The sequence below is a fragment of the Gossypium hirsutum genome, chromosome D02 (assembly GCF_007990345.1).
Source record: "Gossypium hirsutum isolate 1008001.06 chromosome D02, Gossypium_hirsutum_v2.1, whole genome shotgun sequence".
Classification (NCBI taxonomy): domain Eukaryota; kingdom Viridiplantae; phylum Streptophyta; class Magnoliopsida; order Malvales; family Malvaceae; genus Gossypium; species Gossypium hirsutum.
In genome coordinates, this window is record NC_053438.1 from 32,368,578 (window position 1) to 32,389,723 (window position 21,146).

Below are 21,146 nucleotides of genomic sequence, written 5' to 3' on the forward strand. Positions count from 1 at the left end.
GTGAAATAAAAATACGAACAGCTATGTTATAATTTGATTGTTATCTGTTGACACTGCTTAAAACTTACTAAGCATTGTAATGCTTACTCCGTTTACTCTGTTTCCTCTGTTTTATAGATCTCATTGCGAAGCTACAGGCTCGGGGATCGTCAGCAACTAGTCACACTATCACTATCCACTGTTTGGTACTGCTATGTTTTGGATTATCTTATGGCATGTATAAAATAGACTCGTGGCGGAAGAATATTTTGGTTAATGTATATAGCCATGCGAAAATGGCTTATATATGTTTGAGCATAATGTTATAATCATTTGGTATGGAATGGTTAATCACTATCATAATTTGTGCTATTTATGCTAAAAGGGCTAGTTGAATCATGGAAACTATGAAATAGGTAAAGTCTACCTTAAAGGCAGATGCTGGCAGCAGCAGTGATGTAGATTTAGAAAATCACTAAAAATAGTAGGATTGGAATTAAATAATGAATAAATTATGTAAATGAACCTTGATGAATCTATTTTCATAGGAAAGTAACAAAACGATCATATGGACAGTATGTTAAGAGATATTCAGGTTCTCGTGAGACAGGGCCAGAACGGTTTCTGGATTCCCTGTTCCGAATTTGGAAATTCATTATAAATTAACCAGAGATAATTAGGAGTCATGTAATACATGTATAGATTCCTCTCTGAGTCTAGTTTCTATAGAAACAAACGGAATCAGTATTGAAGCTCTGTGCAGGGAGATATCCAAGTCGTAATGTGCAAAGGTCAGTGTAGTCGATCCCTGTAACATGGGAGACTTTGACTAATAAACTGTACTAATTGGCCCGACCAAAAATTCTAGAAAACAATATGTAGATGGGCATATGAGTCTAGTTTCAGGAAAAAATTACGAAACTGATTTTCGAGTTGTGAAACTCAAGATATGATTTTTAAGGTGACAGTGTCACAGTTAGCCAACTGCCTGGAAAATTTTAAAATGGACTGCGATAGTAAGCGAATTTAGTCTGTGAACCCCTCGTGTCCGACTCCGGCAACGGTCTCGGGTACGGGGTGTTACAGTTTATATCGTCAATTTCTTAGTAAGTGGATTACTACCACCTGAGCTCAACAGTCAAAGACGAAGAAAATTTCTCTATGATGCAGAGCAATATTATTGGGATGAGCTGTTTTTATTCAAACATTGTGCAAATCAAATAATTCGGAGGTGTGTTTCCAATGACGAGATTTAGAGTATTTTACACCACTGCCATTCAGCACCATATGGAAAACACTTTTGGGGAATGCGAACTACTGCAAAACTTCTCCAATCTGGCTTTTATTGGTCAAGCATGCTTAAAGATGCACATGAATTTTTCCAAGCTTGCCATCATTGTCAACGAATTGGGAACTTATCGAAGAGGTATGAAATGCCATTGCAAAATATTCTAGAAGTTGAATTGTTTGATGTGTGGGGAATTGACTTTATTGGTCTATTCCACCCTCTTAGGGTAATATATACATACTTGTGGCTGTAGATTACGTCTCCAAATGGGTTGAAGCAGTCGCTCTCCCTACAAATGATGCCAAATCGGTACTAAAGTTCCTGCATAAGAATATTTTCACTAGGTTTGGTACTCATCGTGCTTTGGTTAGTGATAAAGGTTCTCATTTTGACTATCGATTAGTTGCTACTGCCTTGAATATATATGGGTTTAAACATAAAATTGCCACGGCATGTCATCCCCAGACAAATGGACAAGCTAAGGTCTCGAATAGAGAAAGTGGTCAATCCCACCTGCAAAGATTGGTCATCTAGATTGGATGAAGCTTTGTGGGCATATCGTACTGCATTCAAGACACCATTGGGAATGTCGCCTTTCAAGCTTGTCTATGGGAAGCCTTGTCATTTTTCGGTTGAACTTGAACATAAGGCATATTGGGCAATTAAGAAATTAAACATGGATTGGATTAATGCTGGCATTAGCCGGTTACTGGAGTTGAATGAGATGGAGGAATTCAGAGCTGAAGCTTATGCGAATGCCAAACTGTATAAAGAAAAGACAAAGTGATGGCATGATAAGAAGATTTTACCACAACAATTTGAACCTAGAACACAAGTATTGTTGTTCAATTCTAGGCTGAAATTGTTTAATGGCAAATTGAAGTCTCGTTGGTCTGGCCCATTCAAGATAGTGCATGTTTACCCTCGTAGAGCTATAGAAGTCAAAGATGGCAAGACTGGCTTTAATTTCAAAGTCAATGGTCAACATTTGAAGCATTATTGGGGAGCTCCCATACTTCGTGATAAACATTCCATTACTCTTAGAACTGCGTAGTGTTTTCTTTTGCCTGGTTTTATTTAATTAATTTGCTTTTGATGTCTTTCTCTTATCGGTTTAATTAATTTTTCTTTCTTTCTGTTGTTGTAGGTAGATTTTGGCCCAGGCTTTGTAATAGTTAGCCCACTTAGCATACTTGCAATTTTTTAGCTTAATTTTTATATTATCTTTTTCCTTTTCCCGCCTAATTTTTACTTGATCATGTCAGGCCATAAATTCAAGTTAATCTTATCCCCCACGTTGCTACTATATTCTCTTTCATTTTTACCCTAGTCAATTCATTTTCTTTCTCCAAGTTATTTTAATTTTCTTCTTTTACACCATTTTCAGTTTTTCCTCCATAACTGTAAAGGTCTTACCTTTTTCTTTTTAAAGTTTCTATTTCTTCTCAAATGGCTTGATGTATGCCATCTTCACCAACCTCTATGCCTCCAAGAACATTTTTCAGCAAAGCTGCTAAAGAAAAGTACAACACAAACACATCAAAGCGACCCTTTTGTATGAAAAAAGGCTTTCTTTTTCAAGATGCAGCCTTTATGGATACATTGAAGCAATTTCTTTCATGGTAGAGAAACATGGATGGCAACCATTTTTCCTTCATCCTGACGATGTTCTCACGACATTTGTAAAGGAATTTTATGCCCATTTAACCTCTTCAGATACTGCTTTCATCTATGTATGCAGTGCTTCGATGTTATTTAGTGAATACTCCATCAACACACAATATGATTTAGCTGAAGGCCCTGATGAACATTCTCAAATTTTCAAGACAATAACAACAAAAGGATTCAATCAAGTTCTTGAGGATTTATACGTGGAAGGGACCAAATGGACAATTTCTCAAAGTGACTACTACACCATCGTCCGTGTTTCTTTTAAGCCTCATTGTAGGGTATGGTACCATTTTCTTAAATCTCACCTTATCCTTTCAACTCATAACTGTACCATTTTAAAGGAACGCATGTTGTTACTGCACTTTATTATGACTAGAAGAAAGATAAATGTTGGAAAATTTATTTTTAGAGAAGTACATCGTTACGCATAAACCTCTTCTGGCCCTATCCAAGCAAATGAGGACAAAATCCCAAACAAATGAGCCATCACCTAACAGATTGCCATGAGATTTTCAAGAGAAGAAGTGCCATGGCATCTTGGCTATGTATCAACCTCTTCTCCACCTATTGGAACCCATGCCACTCCATCCACATTTCACAATGATTTCAAGTAGTAAGTGCTAGATGCTCTTGAGATGTTGAAAACAACAGTTTCTTTTGATGTAGAAGCAACAACTGAGGACAACTACTGATCTCAAAAGAGCTTAAGAAGAAATGGATTTATTTTAGGGCTATGTAAGCAGGAGGGATAATGCCATCAACAAATGTCTTTAGAAAAACTTTACCGGGGCCATGCTTGTATTCCTTACTTTTCCCAAGGAGTTGTTATCGGATCTAAAGGATACAGATGAGGATGAAGTTGAAGCCACTATGACGGACACTACTACACTTCCAGCTACTACAAAAAAGAAGAATAAAGAAATAGAGGGGGGAAGAGAAAATAGAATGGGTGAACAATAACTTAGATAAGGAAAGAGATAACATGAATCAAACTTTTGCACCACAGGAACCTACTACTGCACCTGAAGCCACTGCACCCATATTATAGCAAGATCGTGAGATTAATCGACTGATTGATGATCTTACAAAATCAAATGATGATGAAGAAGTGGTGCCAATCAATCTGCTCAAACAGAAGCAGCGCTACAAGCAGGTTGCTAGGAAATCCACTCAATTTAACTAATGTAACACAAATCTTTTCCAAGATTTGTTTTTTTACTTTTCATTTGCATTTTTTTTTTCATTTTTACATGTGTTTTTCATGCATTCATAATTATTTTCATTGCATTTTCTACATATCTATTTTTTTTTACATAAGTGCAATTTTGTGTCTGATCATGGATTGAAGAAAATGCAACCCTTAGGTTTAGGGGTGTATTGCACATATTTCATGCATGAGATATTTTGTTTCAACATTCTATCATTTTTTTACTCATTTTCTCACTCATTTTCCCATGATATACAAATGTTAAATAACTTTTAGACCATGTGAAGTATATTGTTAATTATGATGTTCGATGAGGATAATAAATCTTCAAACTGTCAAAATTGTGATAGTTGATTAGGTATATTTAGCTTAGGATAGTCGTGTGAAAATTGATCCTTAAAAGTAGAATGACCTAAGCATAATCACAATTAGTCTATAGTAGGTTTCTTTTAATACACTTAGAAGTCTTGAAGCTAAGATCAGAAAATTAGCATTGTGTAATAATAAACACCACGACAAAGCTAAGGGTAAATGAATTAATAAAACAAAATTAAAAAGACATTATAAAGCACTTCAATGTTTGAAATTTTTGAGTGGGCCAATAATACTCTATTTGCTCCATTGTATTATTGATTTCAAAAGAAAGATCAAATAAGAGTGAGTAAAAAAATAGTTTGGGGGCACTCCACTGTAGTAGTAGGCTGAGTAGTTAAGGGGTAAGTTGTTTGCCCCATCCATCTTTTTAGGCAAAAGCCTTAGCTCCATGAGTGAATTACATTCAAATTGTGGCATGATGTAATACCTAGCAATCCAGTGTATGCTTCATTGAGATTGTGAAGTAAAGAAATCATGTGGCAAGATGAATTCCCTAGAGAAAATTTTATATAATGTAATGACAGAATAAGTATGAGAAGAAAAACTAAGTTTAGTGGAAAGACAAACTAAGTACATTAGGAGGTGCTTGCTATAGTCATAATTGCATGAATATTTAGGAACTTTTATTTTTAGGTAACACTTTTTGCAGTTCGTATGCTAAACAAACCTATGAAATTTGAACCAAAATTTTTTTGATAGACGACTGCTGAGAATGGAGGTATAAAATATGTTTCACTTGGTTTAGCAGTACAAGAGGCAATTGTGTAGTTATGGCAAATTCATGCATTCATGCATTCATACATATTCTATTTGAGGACAATCAAGAACTCAGGTTTGGGTGTGATATGTAACACCACTAACCCATCTTCGTCGCTAGTTAGGGTTACAGAGTATTACCATACAATCGAGAAACATTTATCAATATAACATTAAAATAAAATAAATTATATTCAAAACATATCAATCATAAGCATTTCATCCCTAAATCGAGCCTTCGAGGCCGTAAAAATAGCTTTGAGGAAATTTAGGAATAATTTGAAACAAAACAGAAGTTTTAAGAAAGAGTTAGAAAAATTGAAAAACAGGGGTCACACGGCCGTGTGAAAACACCCTAGGCCGTGTAACAATCGAACTAGGGACTCACAATCGTGTCCCAGCCCGTGTCCCCACCCGTGTAACTCACTAAGTGGCCCCACACGCCCGTGTGTCAGGCCATGTGCTAGGTCATGTAACTCTCTGAGTTACCACACACGCCCGTGTGTCAGATCATGTAACTCACTAACTTGAAACACTAAGAAACTCTCAAATTACATACAACCATGTCACCAGGATGTGTGCACCAAATTTGACCCAAAAACCATGCCATTTTAAGACCAAACCATACCTATTCCACCACTCCAATTATGCACACATTCAATAAACCTAGGAACTACTCCAACACATCCAAATATACCAATTCAATCAATCTGTTTCATCCAACCAATATGTCATTCAAAGGCACCACATATATATACTAAACATTTAGTCAAATATTTTTATCAGAAGACCTTCTTTATAAGACATTGAGCAAATAAGCATTGCACCATGATTAAAAGCACTTCATTCAATAACAAACCATCAAGGTGTCCATCTATGTAATATATAAGTATACATGTTTCATCTATACAAAACATACCCTAAGCAAAACACACATCTCATTCATAAACTACACTTATCAACATTTCAAAACCACATATTTATCTATATATACATGCCACTACCCCAAGAGATGCAAAAACTACCAGTTTAGATGGATAGTGTGAGCTGGTTGATTGGTCCTTCCAAAATGTCAACAACGATTATCTACAAAACAATCCACAAAAACCTATAAGCTCACATAGCTTAGGAAGGACATAGTATAACATTTAATCTAAATACAATTGGACACAGTTCATATATTATTTTAATTCAAGGTTACCAAAGTACTAACAGGGGCACATATGTGCATTTAGTTGTATCGAAGTACAAACAGGGGCACGTATGGGCATTCAGCGGTATCGGAGTACAAACAGGGGCATGTATGTGCATTTAGAGGTACCAAAGTACAAACAGGGGCGCGTATGTGCATTCAGGCAATAATTATCTATAAACATATTAACTAAAGAACAATAATATAAGATTACAAGTAGAATTTTATTTCCGTATTGAAATTTTATGGACTTACCTACTAATTAATTTCAACCAACACGTAGGGACTAATCCGCTATTTTTCATTTTTCTCATTTATTGTCTTTTTTATTCAAGTATTGATCTATATAATAATTAAATACAATATATTAATCTCATATACATTTCACATTCCATTCAATGCATATGTCCCTTAACATTTCATTAATTACACATTTTTTGTAAACTTTTATAGCTTTTGCAATTTAGTCCTCTAAACCGAAAATAATCAAATTAACCATTTTCAAAGTTAACAATTACAACCGAATAATCTAGGCCCTTAAACAGTCTCAGTTATGCATCAAATTCACCATCAAAACTTGACATTTTGACATTTTAACAATTTAATCCTTAAATAAAAAACTAATAAAAATTACTTCACAATACAACCAAATACCACAAGCAAAGCTTCAAACACATAACTATTATAAAAAAACAACCTAGATTCATCAATGGCAACTTCTAAAATTTTTAACAAATTCAAAAATAGAGGTACAAGTTAGTTGGACTAGTTGCAACAATCTTAAAAACATAAAAGTTACAAGAAATAGGTGAGATTTGAGCTCACATGCACATGGAAGATGAAACAAAATCTTGGAGTTTCCTTCTATAGTGTTTCGACAATTCAAGAAGAGAATGAAGAAGAAAAATGTTTATTCTTCATTTTCATTTTTGTTTTAATTTTGATTTTGTTATAAATTTGCCATTAATCAAATGTTATATTATTATAATTTTCACTCCAATTGTCATCCCACATTGTTAACTAGGGTTAATTACTACATAGGTCCTTCCTCACGTAGTAATTAAGCCATTTGATCATCTAAATGCAATAATTACTAAGTTTTGCACATTTTTTAATTTAATCATTTTTCCTTAATTAACTGTCTAAACGTTAATGTTTCTTAACAAAATTTTAATACGACTCTTATGACTCCGTAAATATTCTATAAAAAAATATTTACAAGCTGACACAATGGTAATTTGTGGTCTTGAAACCACTGTTTCGTCACCATTGAAAAATAGGTTTTACAACTCTCCCCCGTACCATTGAAAAACAAGTTGTTACAAATCTCCCCCTTAGGAAATTTCGTCCTCGAAATTGTTACCTAAAAATAGATTCGAATATTGTAATTTCATCGATAACTCAGTTTCTGATACGACCACGCCCTAGGCACATTTTTGGACTAGCTCAGTAAGCATTGTTTGCAATCTCTTGCAAGCTGACCTAGCTCGATTCCAGCTCAAGGGAGCTCGATTCATCTCGATTCTAGCTCTTTGAGCTTGATTCCATCTTTTCATTTATTTGTTTTAGTTGTTGGAATAATTTCATGCTTTAGCTAAGTTAATTAATTTAGTTTCGGCTCATAAATTAATATGTTTAGTTAATTTAGTTAGCTTAGCTTAAGTTAATAAAAAGTGTTAATAAATATGTCTTAATCTAAACATGTTAAATTAGAAGTGTTTAATGTGTCTAAAGTTGAGACAAATTAATTTCACGCTTTAATTAATTTGTCTTAGTTGCTGTTGAATTTGATTTGATTCTTAGTTATTATTCGTTTTTAATATGTCCTAGTTGAATGCATGTTTTCTTTTTTGTCTAATTGCTACTGATTTTTAAGATGTCTTAAAATCCATTAATTTGTTGATTTTAATTGTGCAGCTACATACATTGGACGACATTTAAAGGTAGCCAGCAGCTGGACAATCATGCATCAACAGCAACCATGAGTACATGTATTTTCCAGGTTTATCAAGCTAATTAATGTGGAAGCATATGCATGTACTGTGGAATTTTTCAAGCTAGACATTTATGCATAAATTTGGCTGAACATACATGAATGTTCAGATTCATTGGGAGTTATTTAATTGAGGGACATTGCACCTAAATGTGCATGAATTGAAGCTGATTCCTACACTCCCCCAAGCATTCCTTTGTGGCAACCAACAGCCAAGAGTTTTCTTAATTAATTTCAACGGCTGATTAATTTCGGTTCATACCTTTGTGACCATCCAATTTCGTGAGTTCACACCATGGGAGCTATTCAAATTCATTTGTTCACATTTGGAAGCTGATGGAGTTCAAGTGTTCACACTTGAGGGGCTGCTCATATCCAGTTTCACACCTAATGTCCATTGGAGCACTCAAGACATCATTTAACACCTTCAAAACCATTCAGCTGATCAAAGCATCTCATTAAAAGGCTGTTCACACCTTTGGACGAATTTGTTCAATTTGTTTCAGCTCCAAATTCATTTCAATCAATCAAGTTGGCCTAGGAAGCATCAAGGGACGTTTTGGATTAATCAAGGAAGTTTCCAACACCATTAAGCTATTTTGAGTTGTCCATTTAGTTTTCCTAAGTGTTTATTCGGCTAGAACATTTGAAGCCTATAAATAGATATTTTGTAAACCATTTGAAGGTTACTTACTTACTTCACTTGATCAACTTTGATATTTTATGATTTATAAACTTTGTGAGTTTTTTTCAACTCTCATTGTTCTTGGTGATTCGATCTGACTTATCTAGCATCGCTAGTGGTGTCATCCAATCTTCGTTCTTGAACTTATCACTTTTGAGTGTGGCGTTCATTCATACCGTAGGTTCCTATCTCCCTAGATAGCGGGTCTCAGTTCTATCCGGCTATTCCGCCTCCACCTTAAGACTTATAAGAATTTGGGTCCTAACTTCTGTTACGGGTTCATTCTTGTTTTAAGTTCTTTATATCCATCTTTCCATCATTATATTTTACTTAATTTTCATTGTTTAAACTATGTTCTTTGAAATATAAACCTATTGTTAAACCAAAAACAAGAACTACTTAATTTGACGATCGGGAAATTTCTACGACTCAAATCATCACCGAGGCGAATTCGTATCATTTGTGATGTGAGCATACCTGGGGCAACCCAAGATTCACTTTTCCATCCTGATACGAGTCACAAAGGCCCAACTCAAGCTCAAGAACGTGATGGGCTCAAATTATTTCAATTCTTTTATTGTGTTTCCAGCCAACTTCAACCTTAAAGAAATCGATCAGTACTCTTCTTGGAGCAAGAAAACGTTCATCAATTATCCTTTTCCTTTGATCTTGCCGTCCAAACAACCTATCCTCATTCTATTTCAATTTTTGGGTTGTTGTGATCTGTTGCGTTTTAATTTTCTATTTCATGTTCAATTGATAGATTCGGCATATTGGAGTCTTCTTTGGGGTTCAATTACGTATTCTTGATTCTCAAGAATCCTTATTAATACTTATTTCGACTCTCAATTTGATTCTTTGCTGATTTGGGGATTTTATTTCAGATCTGGAAATTCAAAGATCTAATCTTTTATTTTTTTCAGTTTCGTTTCAGATCTGATTGTTTCAAACTTTCGTAGGAGTTTCTCGTGACTTGGCAACTCGATCTTGGTCTGTGCGCAACCCTTTATCATTTGGTATCATATTTTGGGTGTTTTGGGTGTTCTTGGTTGATTTCTAAACTAATCTCTATTTTTTAAACTACAAACAACAGTTTTACCCAGAAAAATGTTTTGAAAAAAATTCATTTGAGTGGGTAAATGTTGTCCGATTGATCTCAAATTTTACATACTTATTTTTGGCACTGTTATTGAATATAAAAAAATATTTTCCACAAAAAAAGTCAGTCGAAAATGTCAAAAAAATTGAAAAAGACGAAATCAAATAAAAATTTTAAAAAAGATTCAGCAGGTTGAGTTTGGTGCCCAAACTTTACAGATCAAAAACTAAATATTTAAGGACATTCCAAATTTAATTTTGTGTTTTTTGGAGATCGGGAACACCTAAAACAAAGTTGTCAAGTTACTCCGCAGTTTTTCGGGTTTTTCGATTTCAGCAATTTTTATTGATTCTTAGCTATAGCTTTTCATTTGTTTGCCTTTATTCTTCCTTTACACTATCTAACACCTTCTTGTTTCTTGTGTTAGTAGGATTTAAAAGTGTGCACAATTCTTCCTCGGTGCGACACAAATCAATTGGTGTCTCGTCACTTTTTTGGACTCCTAGTGCAGTTAGGATTATTTGGTAGTTACGGTTCATACACTTTCTAATTGATTGATATAGACTCTACTAAAGAACTCACAAGACTGAATTCTACCTCTTTGAGAATTTGATTTTCCTTTTTGAGTGATTAACGGTGAGGTTTGTTAAATTTTTTTGAGTGTTGAGTGTTTGTTTTGCAGGTTTTAAAATAAGATGTCTAGAATTGGTCAAGTTGATGATGAGAATAATGACCATAATGAGGTCCTTGTAGTCTGCCGCACCCTTAACATCCAAATGAGAGAAGATGTTGATAATCAAAGGACCAATATTTTCCATTCTAGGTGTTTTATAAAAGGTAACTTTATGTTCACTTATTATTGATAGTGGGAGTTGTTCGAATGTAGTGAGCAGTTATTTGGTGGATTCTTTAAAGTTACCTTGTACCAAACACCCTAAGCCGTATCACCTTCAGTGGCTTAATGAATGCTCGGAAGTTAAAGTTACAAAACAGGCGTTGATCACTTTTAAGCTCAGGAATTACGAGGATGAGGTATGGTGTGATGTGGTCCCAAAGCATGTGACACACTTGCTCATTGGACGGCCTTGGCAATTTGATTGTGATGTTACACACCAAAGCAAGATCAATAGATACTCTCTTGTGTTTAAAGGTCGAAAATTCACTTTTGTTCCTTTAAATCCCAATGATGTCTATAAAGATCAATTAAAGATGATGAAATTTTGTGAGGGGGTAAGAGAGAAAGGACAAATAAAAGAGACAGAGAGAAAAGGGGCTAGTAGTGAAAAAAGTCAAAATTTAAATGGCCTAAAGGTGAGTGAATCTGCAAGTGGTAAAACTAGAGTGAAAATTTTAATTGCAACAAAAAAAGATGTGCGGAGAGCCCTACTCAATAAACAACCTTATATCCTTGTGAGGTTTAGGCAAAACTATTTATCTCTATCTAACATTAACGAAAATTTGCCTAGTGTGTTTCAATGTCTTTTACAGGATTATGAGGATGTTTTTAGCGAGGCCCCTAAAGGTTTACCGCCTTTACGTGGGATAAAACACCAAATTGACTTAGTACTCAAAGATTGGGTTTGGGTCCATATGAGTAAAGAACGATTTCCTACAAAAAGAAAGACAAAGTTGGACCTAAGAGGCGATGGGCCTTTCCAAGTACTCGAGCGGATAAATGATAATGCATACAAAATTGACCTACCCGATGAGTACAATGTAAGTTCTACTTTCAATGTGGCTGACTTATCTCCATTTAATTTTTCAGATTCGAGGACGAATCTTTTTGAAGAAGGGGGGAATGATACGAGTCACAAAGGCCCAACTCAAGCTCAAGGACGTGATGGGCTCAAATTACCACAAGGCCCAATAACGAGGTCAAAGGCCAGGCAAATGCGTATGAAACTAAATGGAACCGTTCAAGACTTCATTAGTAAAGCCTTAGACGTGTACACAAAGGAAAAAGAAAATCAAGATTCACTTTCTTGTTTTCAAGAAAATCAAGAAACCGAATATTGGTCCAATTTTGTTATTTTGAGCGATTTCAAGAATCAAGAAAATCAAGATTTCAAATCTTGGAAATCTTGGTCCAAGAAACCAAATCTTGCAGTTAAGGCCCATTGGATCTCAGTTACGAGCATCAACGAACCAATTTCAGGAGAGAACAGATTACAAGCCCAAGTTATTGAAGATACGGCACTTAGTTGAAAATCAGGCCAAATTGTCAAAGTGGCCCAATTTGTAAAATTTTAATTCTTTAAATACTTAGTTTTAATTTTTATGCTTTATGATTTAATTCCTATGTAAAAATTTAGCCCAAGCAGCTCATTAAAAAGCCTTGGCCGAATTTCCCCTTTTAAATTATTAATTAGGTTTTTTTTAGTTTCCTAATAAGATTAGGAAAATAGTTAGAAGGCCTATAAATAGGCTTGGCCGGCAACCTTATGATTACACATTGAATTACACATTAAATCAGATTTTTGTTGAGTGAAAATTCTCTTTGAGTTTCCTCCAAGAATTTTCTCTTAAGTTTTCTTTCGAAGTAGTTTTAACAATCTTTTTTATTGTGGAAGCCATCTTCATCCTTCTTCTTGCCATTGTTCTTCATTGGAGGGGAGATTAGAGCCGTTTGAAGGGAGTTGTGAAATCTTTCGGGATTTCAAGGCTTCTTAGGACTTATCCTAATTACTTGCTGTTCAATTCTTTTCTTTTAAATTCTGCTTGTGTCGATTCTTGATCTTCATTATTTAATCTTATTGTTTTGTTTCCAGCCATCTTCATCATTAAAGAATGGATCAGCCCCTTTTTCTTGGCAGCAAAGATCGTTCAAGATCACTATTTTCCATTGCTCTTGTCGATTTCTCCTTTGTCATCATTGGTTGAATTCGGTTGCTGAAATTTTGGTGAAATTAACTTGCTGTTTCAATTTGGGCAAATCGCTATCTCTTTGGGCTTCAAAGATCGTTTTTGATTCTTAAATCTTTATTTTGTTCTTGCCATCCCAAACCCTATCTTAAATCTTTATTTTGTTCTTGCCATCCCAAACCCTATCTTTACTCCATCGATTTGCTGAACTTTTAAGATTAACTTGCTGTTTGTGTTTGTTCTTCTTAGATTCGGCAGATTGGGATTTATTTCGATCACAAATCCGTGTTCTTTGCATCCAAGATTTGCTATTCTTAAGGGCGTTTGTTTCTTGGCTGCTCCTTTATTGATTTGGGTATTTTAGTTGTCAGATCTAATTGATTTTAACTAAGTTTTGTTGTTTTGTTTCAAATCTAATCGTCTAGAGTTTTCGTAGGAGTTTTTCGTGACTTGACAACTCAATCTTGGTCCACGCGCAACCCTTTATCACATCCTCTTGATCCTCCTAAAGGCCTGAATATTCGATCTCGAGCTAAGCAAATGTAAGAGGACGTGGCAGCGTTAACGAGTCAGTTTTGGCGTGAATTCCATCCCAAAGATGAAGGACCAGCTCGAGCCCAAACATTGAGCAATCTGTGCACCTTAGTGCAAGCCAAATTTAACTTAGGTCAGCTCACTCGAGCTCAAGTCAGCTCATTCGAGCTCAATTCAGCTCAATCTTAACCCAATGAGCTTATTTTTAGCTTTCTTTAGCTTGCATTTATTTTGCTGAAATAAACCATTTAATTTTTCTTTAGTTAAATTAGTTGTTTATTTTAAGTTAATTAATTTGTTAAAATCTGGACAAATAATTAATTAAGTGTTTTATTTATATCTAAATTAAATACTTAATTAATTGTGTTGTTTTAAATATGTCTGAAACTGTTAATATGTATGGCCGAATTTAATATGCAAATTAATGAGTTCATATGCTGCTAATTTAATGTGTTTAAAATGCATTTAACTTGCTGATTTTATTTGCTGCAGATTCATGAATGGCTTGGTGCAATGTATGGGAGTGTGCATGCACAATTGAGGTTCAATGGAAGGCATTTAAGGAAGCACAAGTACTTGGGACGTTCATGCAAGAGGGGGCTGCTGAATGTTCATGCATTTGCACATTCATGGACAGAATTTAAGGAAGAACATATCTTGGGACGTTTCAGGCATGTTCCATGTATTTTCAAGATGATCATTCAATTTTTTAAGGCACTTTAAAGATCCATTCAGCCAAAGGAGATGTAGGAACATTAAAGGGCTGCACATTCATGGAATTAAGGCTATTCTTCAAGGCTAAGTATGCATGAATGCATCAAGTGAAGTAACATGATGGTTCAGCCAATTCATGCACCATCTTCAAGCATGAACTGAAATTTTAATGATTTAGTGTGAACATTTTTATTAATTGTGTGAACACATAGATGCCGAATTTGAGTAGTCATCTTTGTGTCTATAAATAGTTTATCTTTTCTTTGTAAAAGGGATCTTTGAACTTTTGACTTTTGATCATTTGTGAATGAAATTTGTTCAAAGAGTGAGTTTTCTCCTCTCTAAATTTGTACGAGTTTCGATCTGACTTATCTAGTGTGCTAGTGACGTCAATCGTTCTCTTTCGAACTTATCACCTTATTTTGGTGTGGCGTTCAACCCTTCTACATTTCCACAAATCCACATTAACCAAATAGAAACCAGGGTAACACTCTTTAGTGTTGAATCGTTTCTGGAGTTAAGTCTATTTTTCCATTCCCACAAATTATCCCAATTAACTATCCTTTGATTCTTTTACTACACCGAACCTTCATTCTTTCTAAACCTTCCATCCATCTAAAAATCACTTGTAAGCCCCTGTAAACCATATTCAAATTTACACCTTTTGACTACCAAAACTTCTCCTCGTCGACGATCGGGCAAGTTTTGTGAAACGACTCGATTAACCCGGGCCAGATCACATCAACTTGGTATTAGAGCTTTTCAAATTAGGTACGTTTTTATCATTTTTAAACTCTCGGCATTAAAAAGGGAAAAAAGATAAAAAAAATTCAAAGAAAAAAGTTCATGTGATTGCAAGTTGAAAAAAAATACAAAAAAAAGTTGTGATTGGAGTTTAAAAGAAAAAAAATTGTGTTAAAAAAAGTGGGAGTTCGATTGCAATCAAAAGAAAAGCCAGTATTCAAAAAGTGATTTAATTTCGATCTTTGTGTTTGTTCTTGAAGGCAACTGTTTTGCAGCCACACTCTTAAGAAAATTTTCTTTTAGCCTAACTAATCCCCTTAACATCAATCTTTTGTTTCTTAGCCATTTGAAGCCAACCCACAAGTGTGCTAATAAGTCTAAAAAATGCTAAGAATTTTGAGAGGTGGATTCGAGAGGTAAAAGGCACGAGCGAAATACATCAAGATAAAAGCCAATATAAGAGTGAAACACAAATGGAGTGTCCATTACTATACTTTTTCTTCTTTGTGAGAGATTGGCAAGGATTTTGAATTGGTGAGGTTAATTTAATATTTGTCTTTTCTTTTATTTTCTAACATTTTGTTGAAACATGTCCCAAGAATTTTCTGAATTTGAATTCCAAATGTGGAAGCGAGAAATGCAAAGGATAATGCGGTCTGAATTTCGGCAAATACAAGAAGTAGAACTCCAAGTACCATCCGAAAAAGATAAAGAAGATTTGACACATGCTACTGTTGACATCAACATGAGTTCAATCCTTCAAAGATTGGAGAATGAACCGCAACATGAGAATCTGTTTCACATGCATTACCGTGTCCACGATATAGTTTGTTGCATATTGTTGATGGTGAAATTAGTTCAAATGTGGCCAGCACTAGAATGGTGGAAAAACTTGGCTTATCCGTTACCAAGCATCCCCAACCTTTTAAGTTGCAGTGGTTTAGCAACAAAGGAAAATTTGAAGTTACTCAACAAGTGCGTGTTGCCTTTTCCATCGGTAAATACCAAGACGAAGTCGTTTACGACGTTCTGCCTCTTCAAGCCTGCCATTTATTGCTAGGAAGACCATGGAAATTGGATCGAAAGGTCACTCACGATGGTCCTGCCAATAGGTTTTCTTTCAAGCATCAATGAAGGAAAGCTACCCTAGTGCTGCTCACTCGGGAACAAGTCCATGAGGACCAAAACAAATTGAAAAATTCTTTTGTAAAAAAAAGTGAGGCAAAAGAAAAAGAAAAAGAGGGCGAGCGAGAAAATGAAAATGAAAAAGAAATTGAAAGAAAATAAAAAGAAAATGACATTGGAAAGAAAATGAGTGAAAAGGAAAAAGAGCTTGAACAAAAATCGAGTGAAAAAAAAGAGAGTTTGTAAAAGAAACGAGTGAAGAGAATCACGAAAAAGGGAGGAATTCTTTTGCTAACCCCTATTTAGAATTACCTTGTGATTTTTTTTTGTTTCAAGTTTGCAAGATTCCACCCACGGATTGGTTCTAACTTCATTACCTTTCTACCAAAAGACGTTTTCGATTAACTGAAAAAGGTAAGTTGGATGATGTGAATACTTTTCAAACTTTCAAAGGTAAATCAGATGTCATTCTTCCAATCCTTCAAGGTAAGCAAGGTAAGGTATATTTTGAGATTCAACCCTATTTGAATTTGTTGATTTTCGTTGATAAAAGGGCTCATGTTGTTAATCTTAACGAAATTCCTTATAATGCATTGCCTGGTTGCTATAAGTTGAATCGATTTGCTGATTTTGATTTGATTAGTTTCTTGGAGTGTTCTTCTCATCATTTGTTCCATGTTGATTCGAACAACATTAGATTGTAAGTTGACTTGGTTGTTGAAGATATTACTCCGACTATAAGCCAACAAAATGTGATCGTCGAATGTAACAAAGCATTTTCATGTAAAACAATTAAACTGTTTGGTTTTGATTGCTATGTGAATTCTTTCAATCAATTCGATGAAATTTTGTGGACATTTCTGGTTGTTCAAAGGTATTTTGAAAGATATAATTATTTGTTCATACATGTGAATAAATCCTATTTGTCTAGCATGATTGCGCCGTCTATGGATTATGCCCTTGCATTATTTTCGAACTTAAATGACCCAAATCATGTGTTTAACCCTGGAGCATATTTTTCTAAGTTGTTAATGAGAGCAATTGAGCACCATCATTTTAATTTGTATAGATATGTTGGTCTTTTTTATTTGCTTCATGTTTTACCATCAGCTTCGAAAACAAAGTATGTGAATTTTGCTGGTGTACAAAGACGAAATCAATTTTTTGTTTGAAAAAATCATTGCTCTACATTGTGGCCAACATCTAGGCTTCTTTTACATATTTATAATTTTCTATCACTTCAAATGCCTTCTTTGTTACCAGCTATGCAATCCTCATGTCACATTGAAACAGTAAGAGAAAGCTTTGTTTTTGACCCTAGAGATTATTGTTTTATGTTTCTGTTCAAGGGATTTAAACGAAGAAATTTCCTTTCCCAAGAGCTTAATTGCCGAATGCTTTGTGAGTTTGGTTTGTTACCATCGGTAAAGCTCTTGTTTCATTCTAAATGGGTAAAACCTACTCATTATCTTTATTTTAACATTGGCTCATGCGATTCATTTTTGAGTAAGATGCCAACGAATTATTTTATGCCCAAAACTTACAATGTCACTAATTTGTTTCAGTTTTGTGTAGGTGACAAATTGAAATGGCTCTCATCTAAAGAGGGAGGGAGTGTAAATATTTTTCTTTCTTTACGAACCCTCTGTGATTCTAACAATTTGGGAGATGTCTTTTCCAAGTTCATAAATAAAAGGCTTCTTGAAATTGAACGATTTTTCATGAGAAAATGACCCGATTTGGGGACAAATCGCTTTAAAGAGGGAGGGGATGATATGACCATGCCCCGGGCACATTTTTGGACTAGCTCACTATGCATTGTTTGCAATCTCTTGCAAGCTAACCTAGCTCGATTCTAGCTCAAGGGAGCTCGATTCAGCTTGAATCTAGCTTATTGAGCTCGATTCCATCTCTTAATTTATTTGTTTTAGTTGCTGGAATAATTTCATGCTTTAGCTAAGTTACTTAATTTAGTTCTGGCTCATAAATTAATATGTTTAGTTAATTTAGTTAGCTTAGCTTAAGTTAATAAAAAGTGTTAATAAATATGTCTTAATCTAAACATGTTAAATTAGAAGTGTTTAATGTGTCTAAAGTTGAGACAAATTAATTTCATGCTTTAACTAATTTGTCGTAACTGTTGTTGAATTTGATTTGATTCTTAGTTATTATTCGTTTTTAATATGTCCTAGTTGAATGCATGTTTTCTGTTTTGTCTAATTGCTGCCGATTTTTAAGATGTCTTAAAATCCATTAATTTGTTGATTTTAATTGTGCAGCTACATACATTGGACAGCATTTAAAGGCAGCCAGTAGCTGGACATTCATGCATCAACATCAACCATGACTACATGTATTTTCCAGGTTCATCAAGCTAATTAATATGGAAGCATATCCATGTACGGTGGAAATTTTCAAGCTGGACATTTATGCATAAATTCGGTTGAACATACATGAATGTTTAGATTCATTGGGAGTTATTTAATTGAGGGACATTGCACCTAAATGTGCATGAATTGAAGCTGATTCCTACACTCCCCCAAGCATTCCTTTGTGGCAACCCACAGCCAAGAGTTGTCTTAAATAATTTCAGCAGCTGATTAATTTCGGTTCATACCTTTGTGACCATCCAATTTCGTGAGTTCACACCATGGGAGCTATTCAAATTCATTTGTTCACATTTGGAAGCTAATGGAGTTCAAGTGTTCACACTTGAGGGGCTGCTCATATTCGGTTTCACACGTAATGTCCATTGGAGCACAAAAGACATCATTTAACACCTTCTAAACCGTTCAACTAATCAAAGCAGCTCATTAGAAGGCTGTTCACACCTTTGGACGGATTTGTTCAATTTGTTTCCACTCTAAATTCATTTCAATCAATCAAGTTGGCCTAGGAAGCATCAAGGGACGTTTTGGATTAATCAAGGAAGTTTCCAACACCATTAAGCTGATTTGATCTGTCCATTTAGGTTTCCTAAGAGTCTATTCAGCTGGAACATTTGAAGCCTATAAATAGATATTTTGTAAACCATTTGAAGGTTACTTACTTACTTCACTTGATCAACTTTGATATTTTATGATTTATAAACTTTGTGAGTTTTTTTCAACTCGCATTGTTCTTGGTGATTCGATCTAACTTATCAGCAGCGCTAGTGGCGTCATCCAATCTTTGTTCTTGAACTTATCACTTTTCAGTGTGGCGTTTATCCATACCATAGGTCCCTATCTCCTTAGATAGTGAGTCTCGGTTCTATCCAGCTATTCCGCCTCCACCTTAAGACTTATAAGAATTTGGGTCCTAACTTCTGTTATGGGTTTGTTCTTGTTTTAAGTTCTTTATATTCATCTTTCCATCACTATATTTTACTTAATTTTCATTGTTTAAACTATCTTCTTTGAAATATAAACCTCTTGATAAACCAAAAACGAGAACTACTTAAATTGACGATCGGGCAATTTTTACGACTCAAATCATCACTGAGGCGAGTTCGTATCAGTTTCCCAGGTAGGCTTCTAAGTACCATGCCTGTGCCACAAGACTTTAACCAATGGTACTCGTTTATTCCGAAGTTCTTTACTTCCCGAGCCAAAATTTTCACTGGTTTTTAAGAAAACATCAAATTTGGCTATAATTCAATTTCATTATAAGGAACCATGTGTGAAGGATCAGATCTGTACCGTCTCAACATTGAAATGTGGAACACGTTATGAATTTTCTCAAGTTCTGGAGGTAAAGCTAATCTGTAAGCTACAAGGCTGATTCTTTCAGTAATCTCGTACGTCCCAATAAATCTCAGACTCAACTTTCCTTTCTTGCCAAATCATAGCACTTTCTTCCATGAAGAAACTTTTAAAAATCTTCGATCGCCCACAACATATTTTATTTCTTTTCTTTTCAAATTTGTGTACGATTTCTAACGATCAGATGCAACTTTCCAACAATCTCGAATAATTCGAACCTTTTCTTTATTTTCTTAGATCAAATCAATCCCTACCATTTTGGATTTGCTCAGCTTGGACCAATACAACAAGGTTTTACATTTTCTTCCGTATAAAGCTTCAAACGGTGCCGTTTTAATACTGGATTGATAACTGTTATTATAAGCGAACTTCGCTAACGGTAGATATTTGTCCCAACTACTCTTAAACTCAATTATACAACATCGTAGCATGTCTTCCAAAGTCTGTATTACTTGTTTTGATTTCCCGTCCATCTAAGGATGAAGCACTGTACTGAAATTGAGTTTAGTACCCAAAGCCTCGTGAAGTTTACTCCAAAATCTCGATGTACACCTCGGATCACAATCAGAAATAATAGATGTTGCAACTCAATATAATCTCACAATCTCTTAACATATAATTCCATTAGCCTTATAAGTGTGTAATCTATTCTAATTGGAATAAAGTGGGCCGACATAGTTAATCTGTCAATAATCACCCAGATCGAATCTTTCTTTTTCAGAGTTACAGGAAAACCATATACGAAATCTATCATGACTCACTCCTAATTCCACTCAGGCTGTAATAATCCCGACGGCACCTGATGCTCTGCTTTTACCTACTGACAAATCAAACATTTAGCTACAAACTCATAAATCTCACGTTTCATACCCGGCCACCAGTACATCTGTTTCAAATCACAATACATCTTCGTGCTACCGAGATGAATGGAATATGTACTATTTTGAGCCTAGGTAGAATTTAATTTTAAATTATTCGGAACACAAATTCTATCGCGATAGTGCAATGTACCATCATCACCAATACTCTATTCAGTAGTTAAATTATCCTGAACCAAGTTTCATTTCATCAACAACTTTGGATCGTCATTTTGTAACTCCTGAACTCGTTGTAGAAACATGGTTTTAGTCCTCAATTCCACCAGTACAGAACCATCGGCATTTAAATGAGTGTTCAACG

The 21,146-nt window shown here is 34.8% G+C and overlaps 1 protein-coding gene across 1 annotated transcript; it reads left to right on the forward strand.

The window, feature by feature from the left end:
• Positions 1 to 1,736: 1,736 nt before the first annotated feature.
• LOC107908059 (uncharacterized) lies at positions 1,737 to 2,321 on the forward strand. Its single transcript, XM_016835334.1, has 2 exons — positions 1,737 to 2,032; positions 2,123 to 2,321. The coding sequence occupies exons 1-2, from the start codon at positions 1,737 to 1,739 to the stop codon at positions 2,319 to 2,321; spliced, it is 495 nt and encodes a 164-aa protein (XP_016690823.1).
• Positions 2,322 to 21,146: the final 18,825 nt, after the last annotated feature.

What these genes read in the sequence shown, in the direction of transcription:
- LOC107908059 (XM_016835334.1), top strand. Translation starts at nt 1,737, where the DNA reads ATGGACAAGCTAAGGTCTCGAATAGAGAAAGTGGTCAATCCCACCTGC. An exon ending in GCTTATGCGAATGCCAAACT is followed by an intron (nt 2,033 to 2,122) that starts GTATAAAGAAAA and finishes GTTCAATTCTAG; the next exon opens with GCTGAAATTGTTTAATGGCA.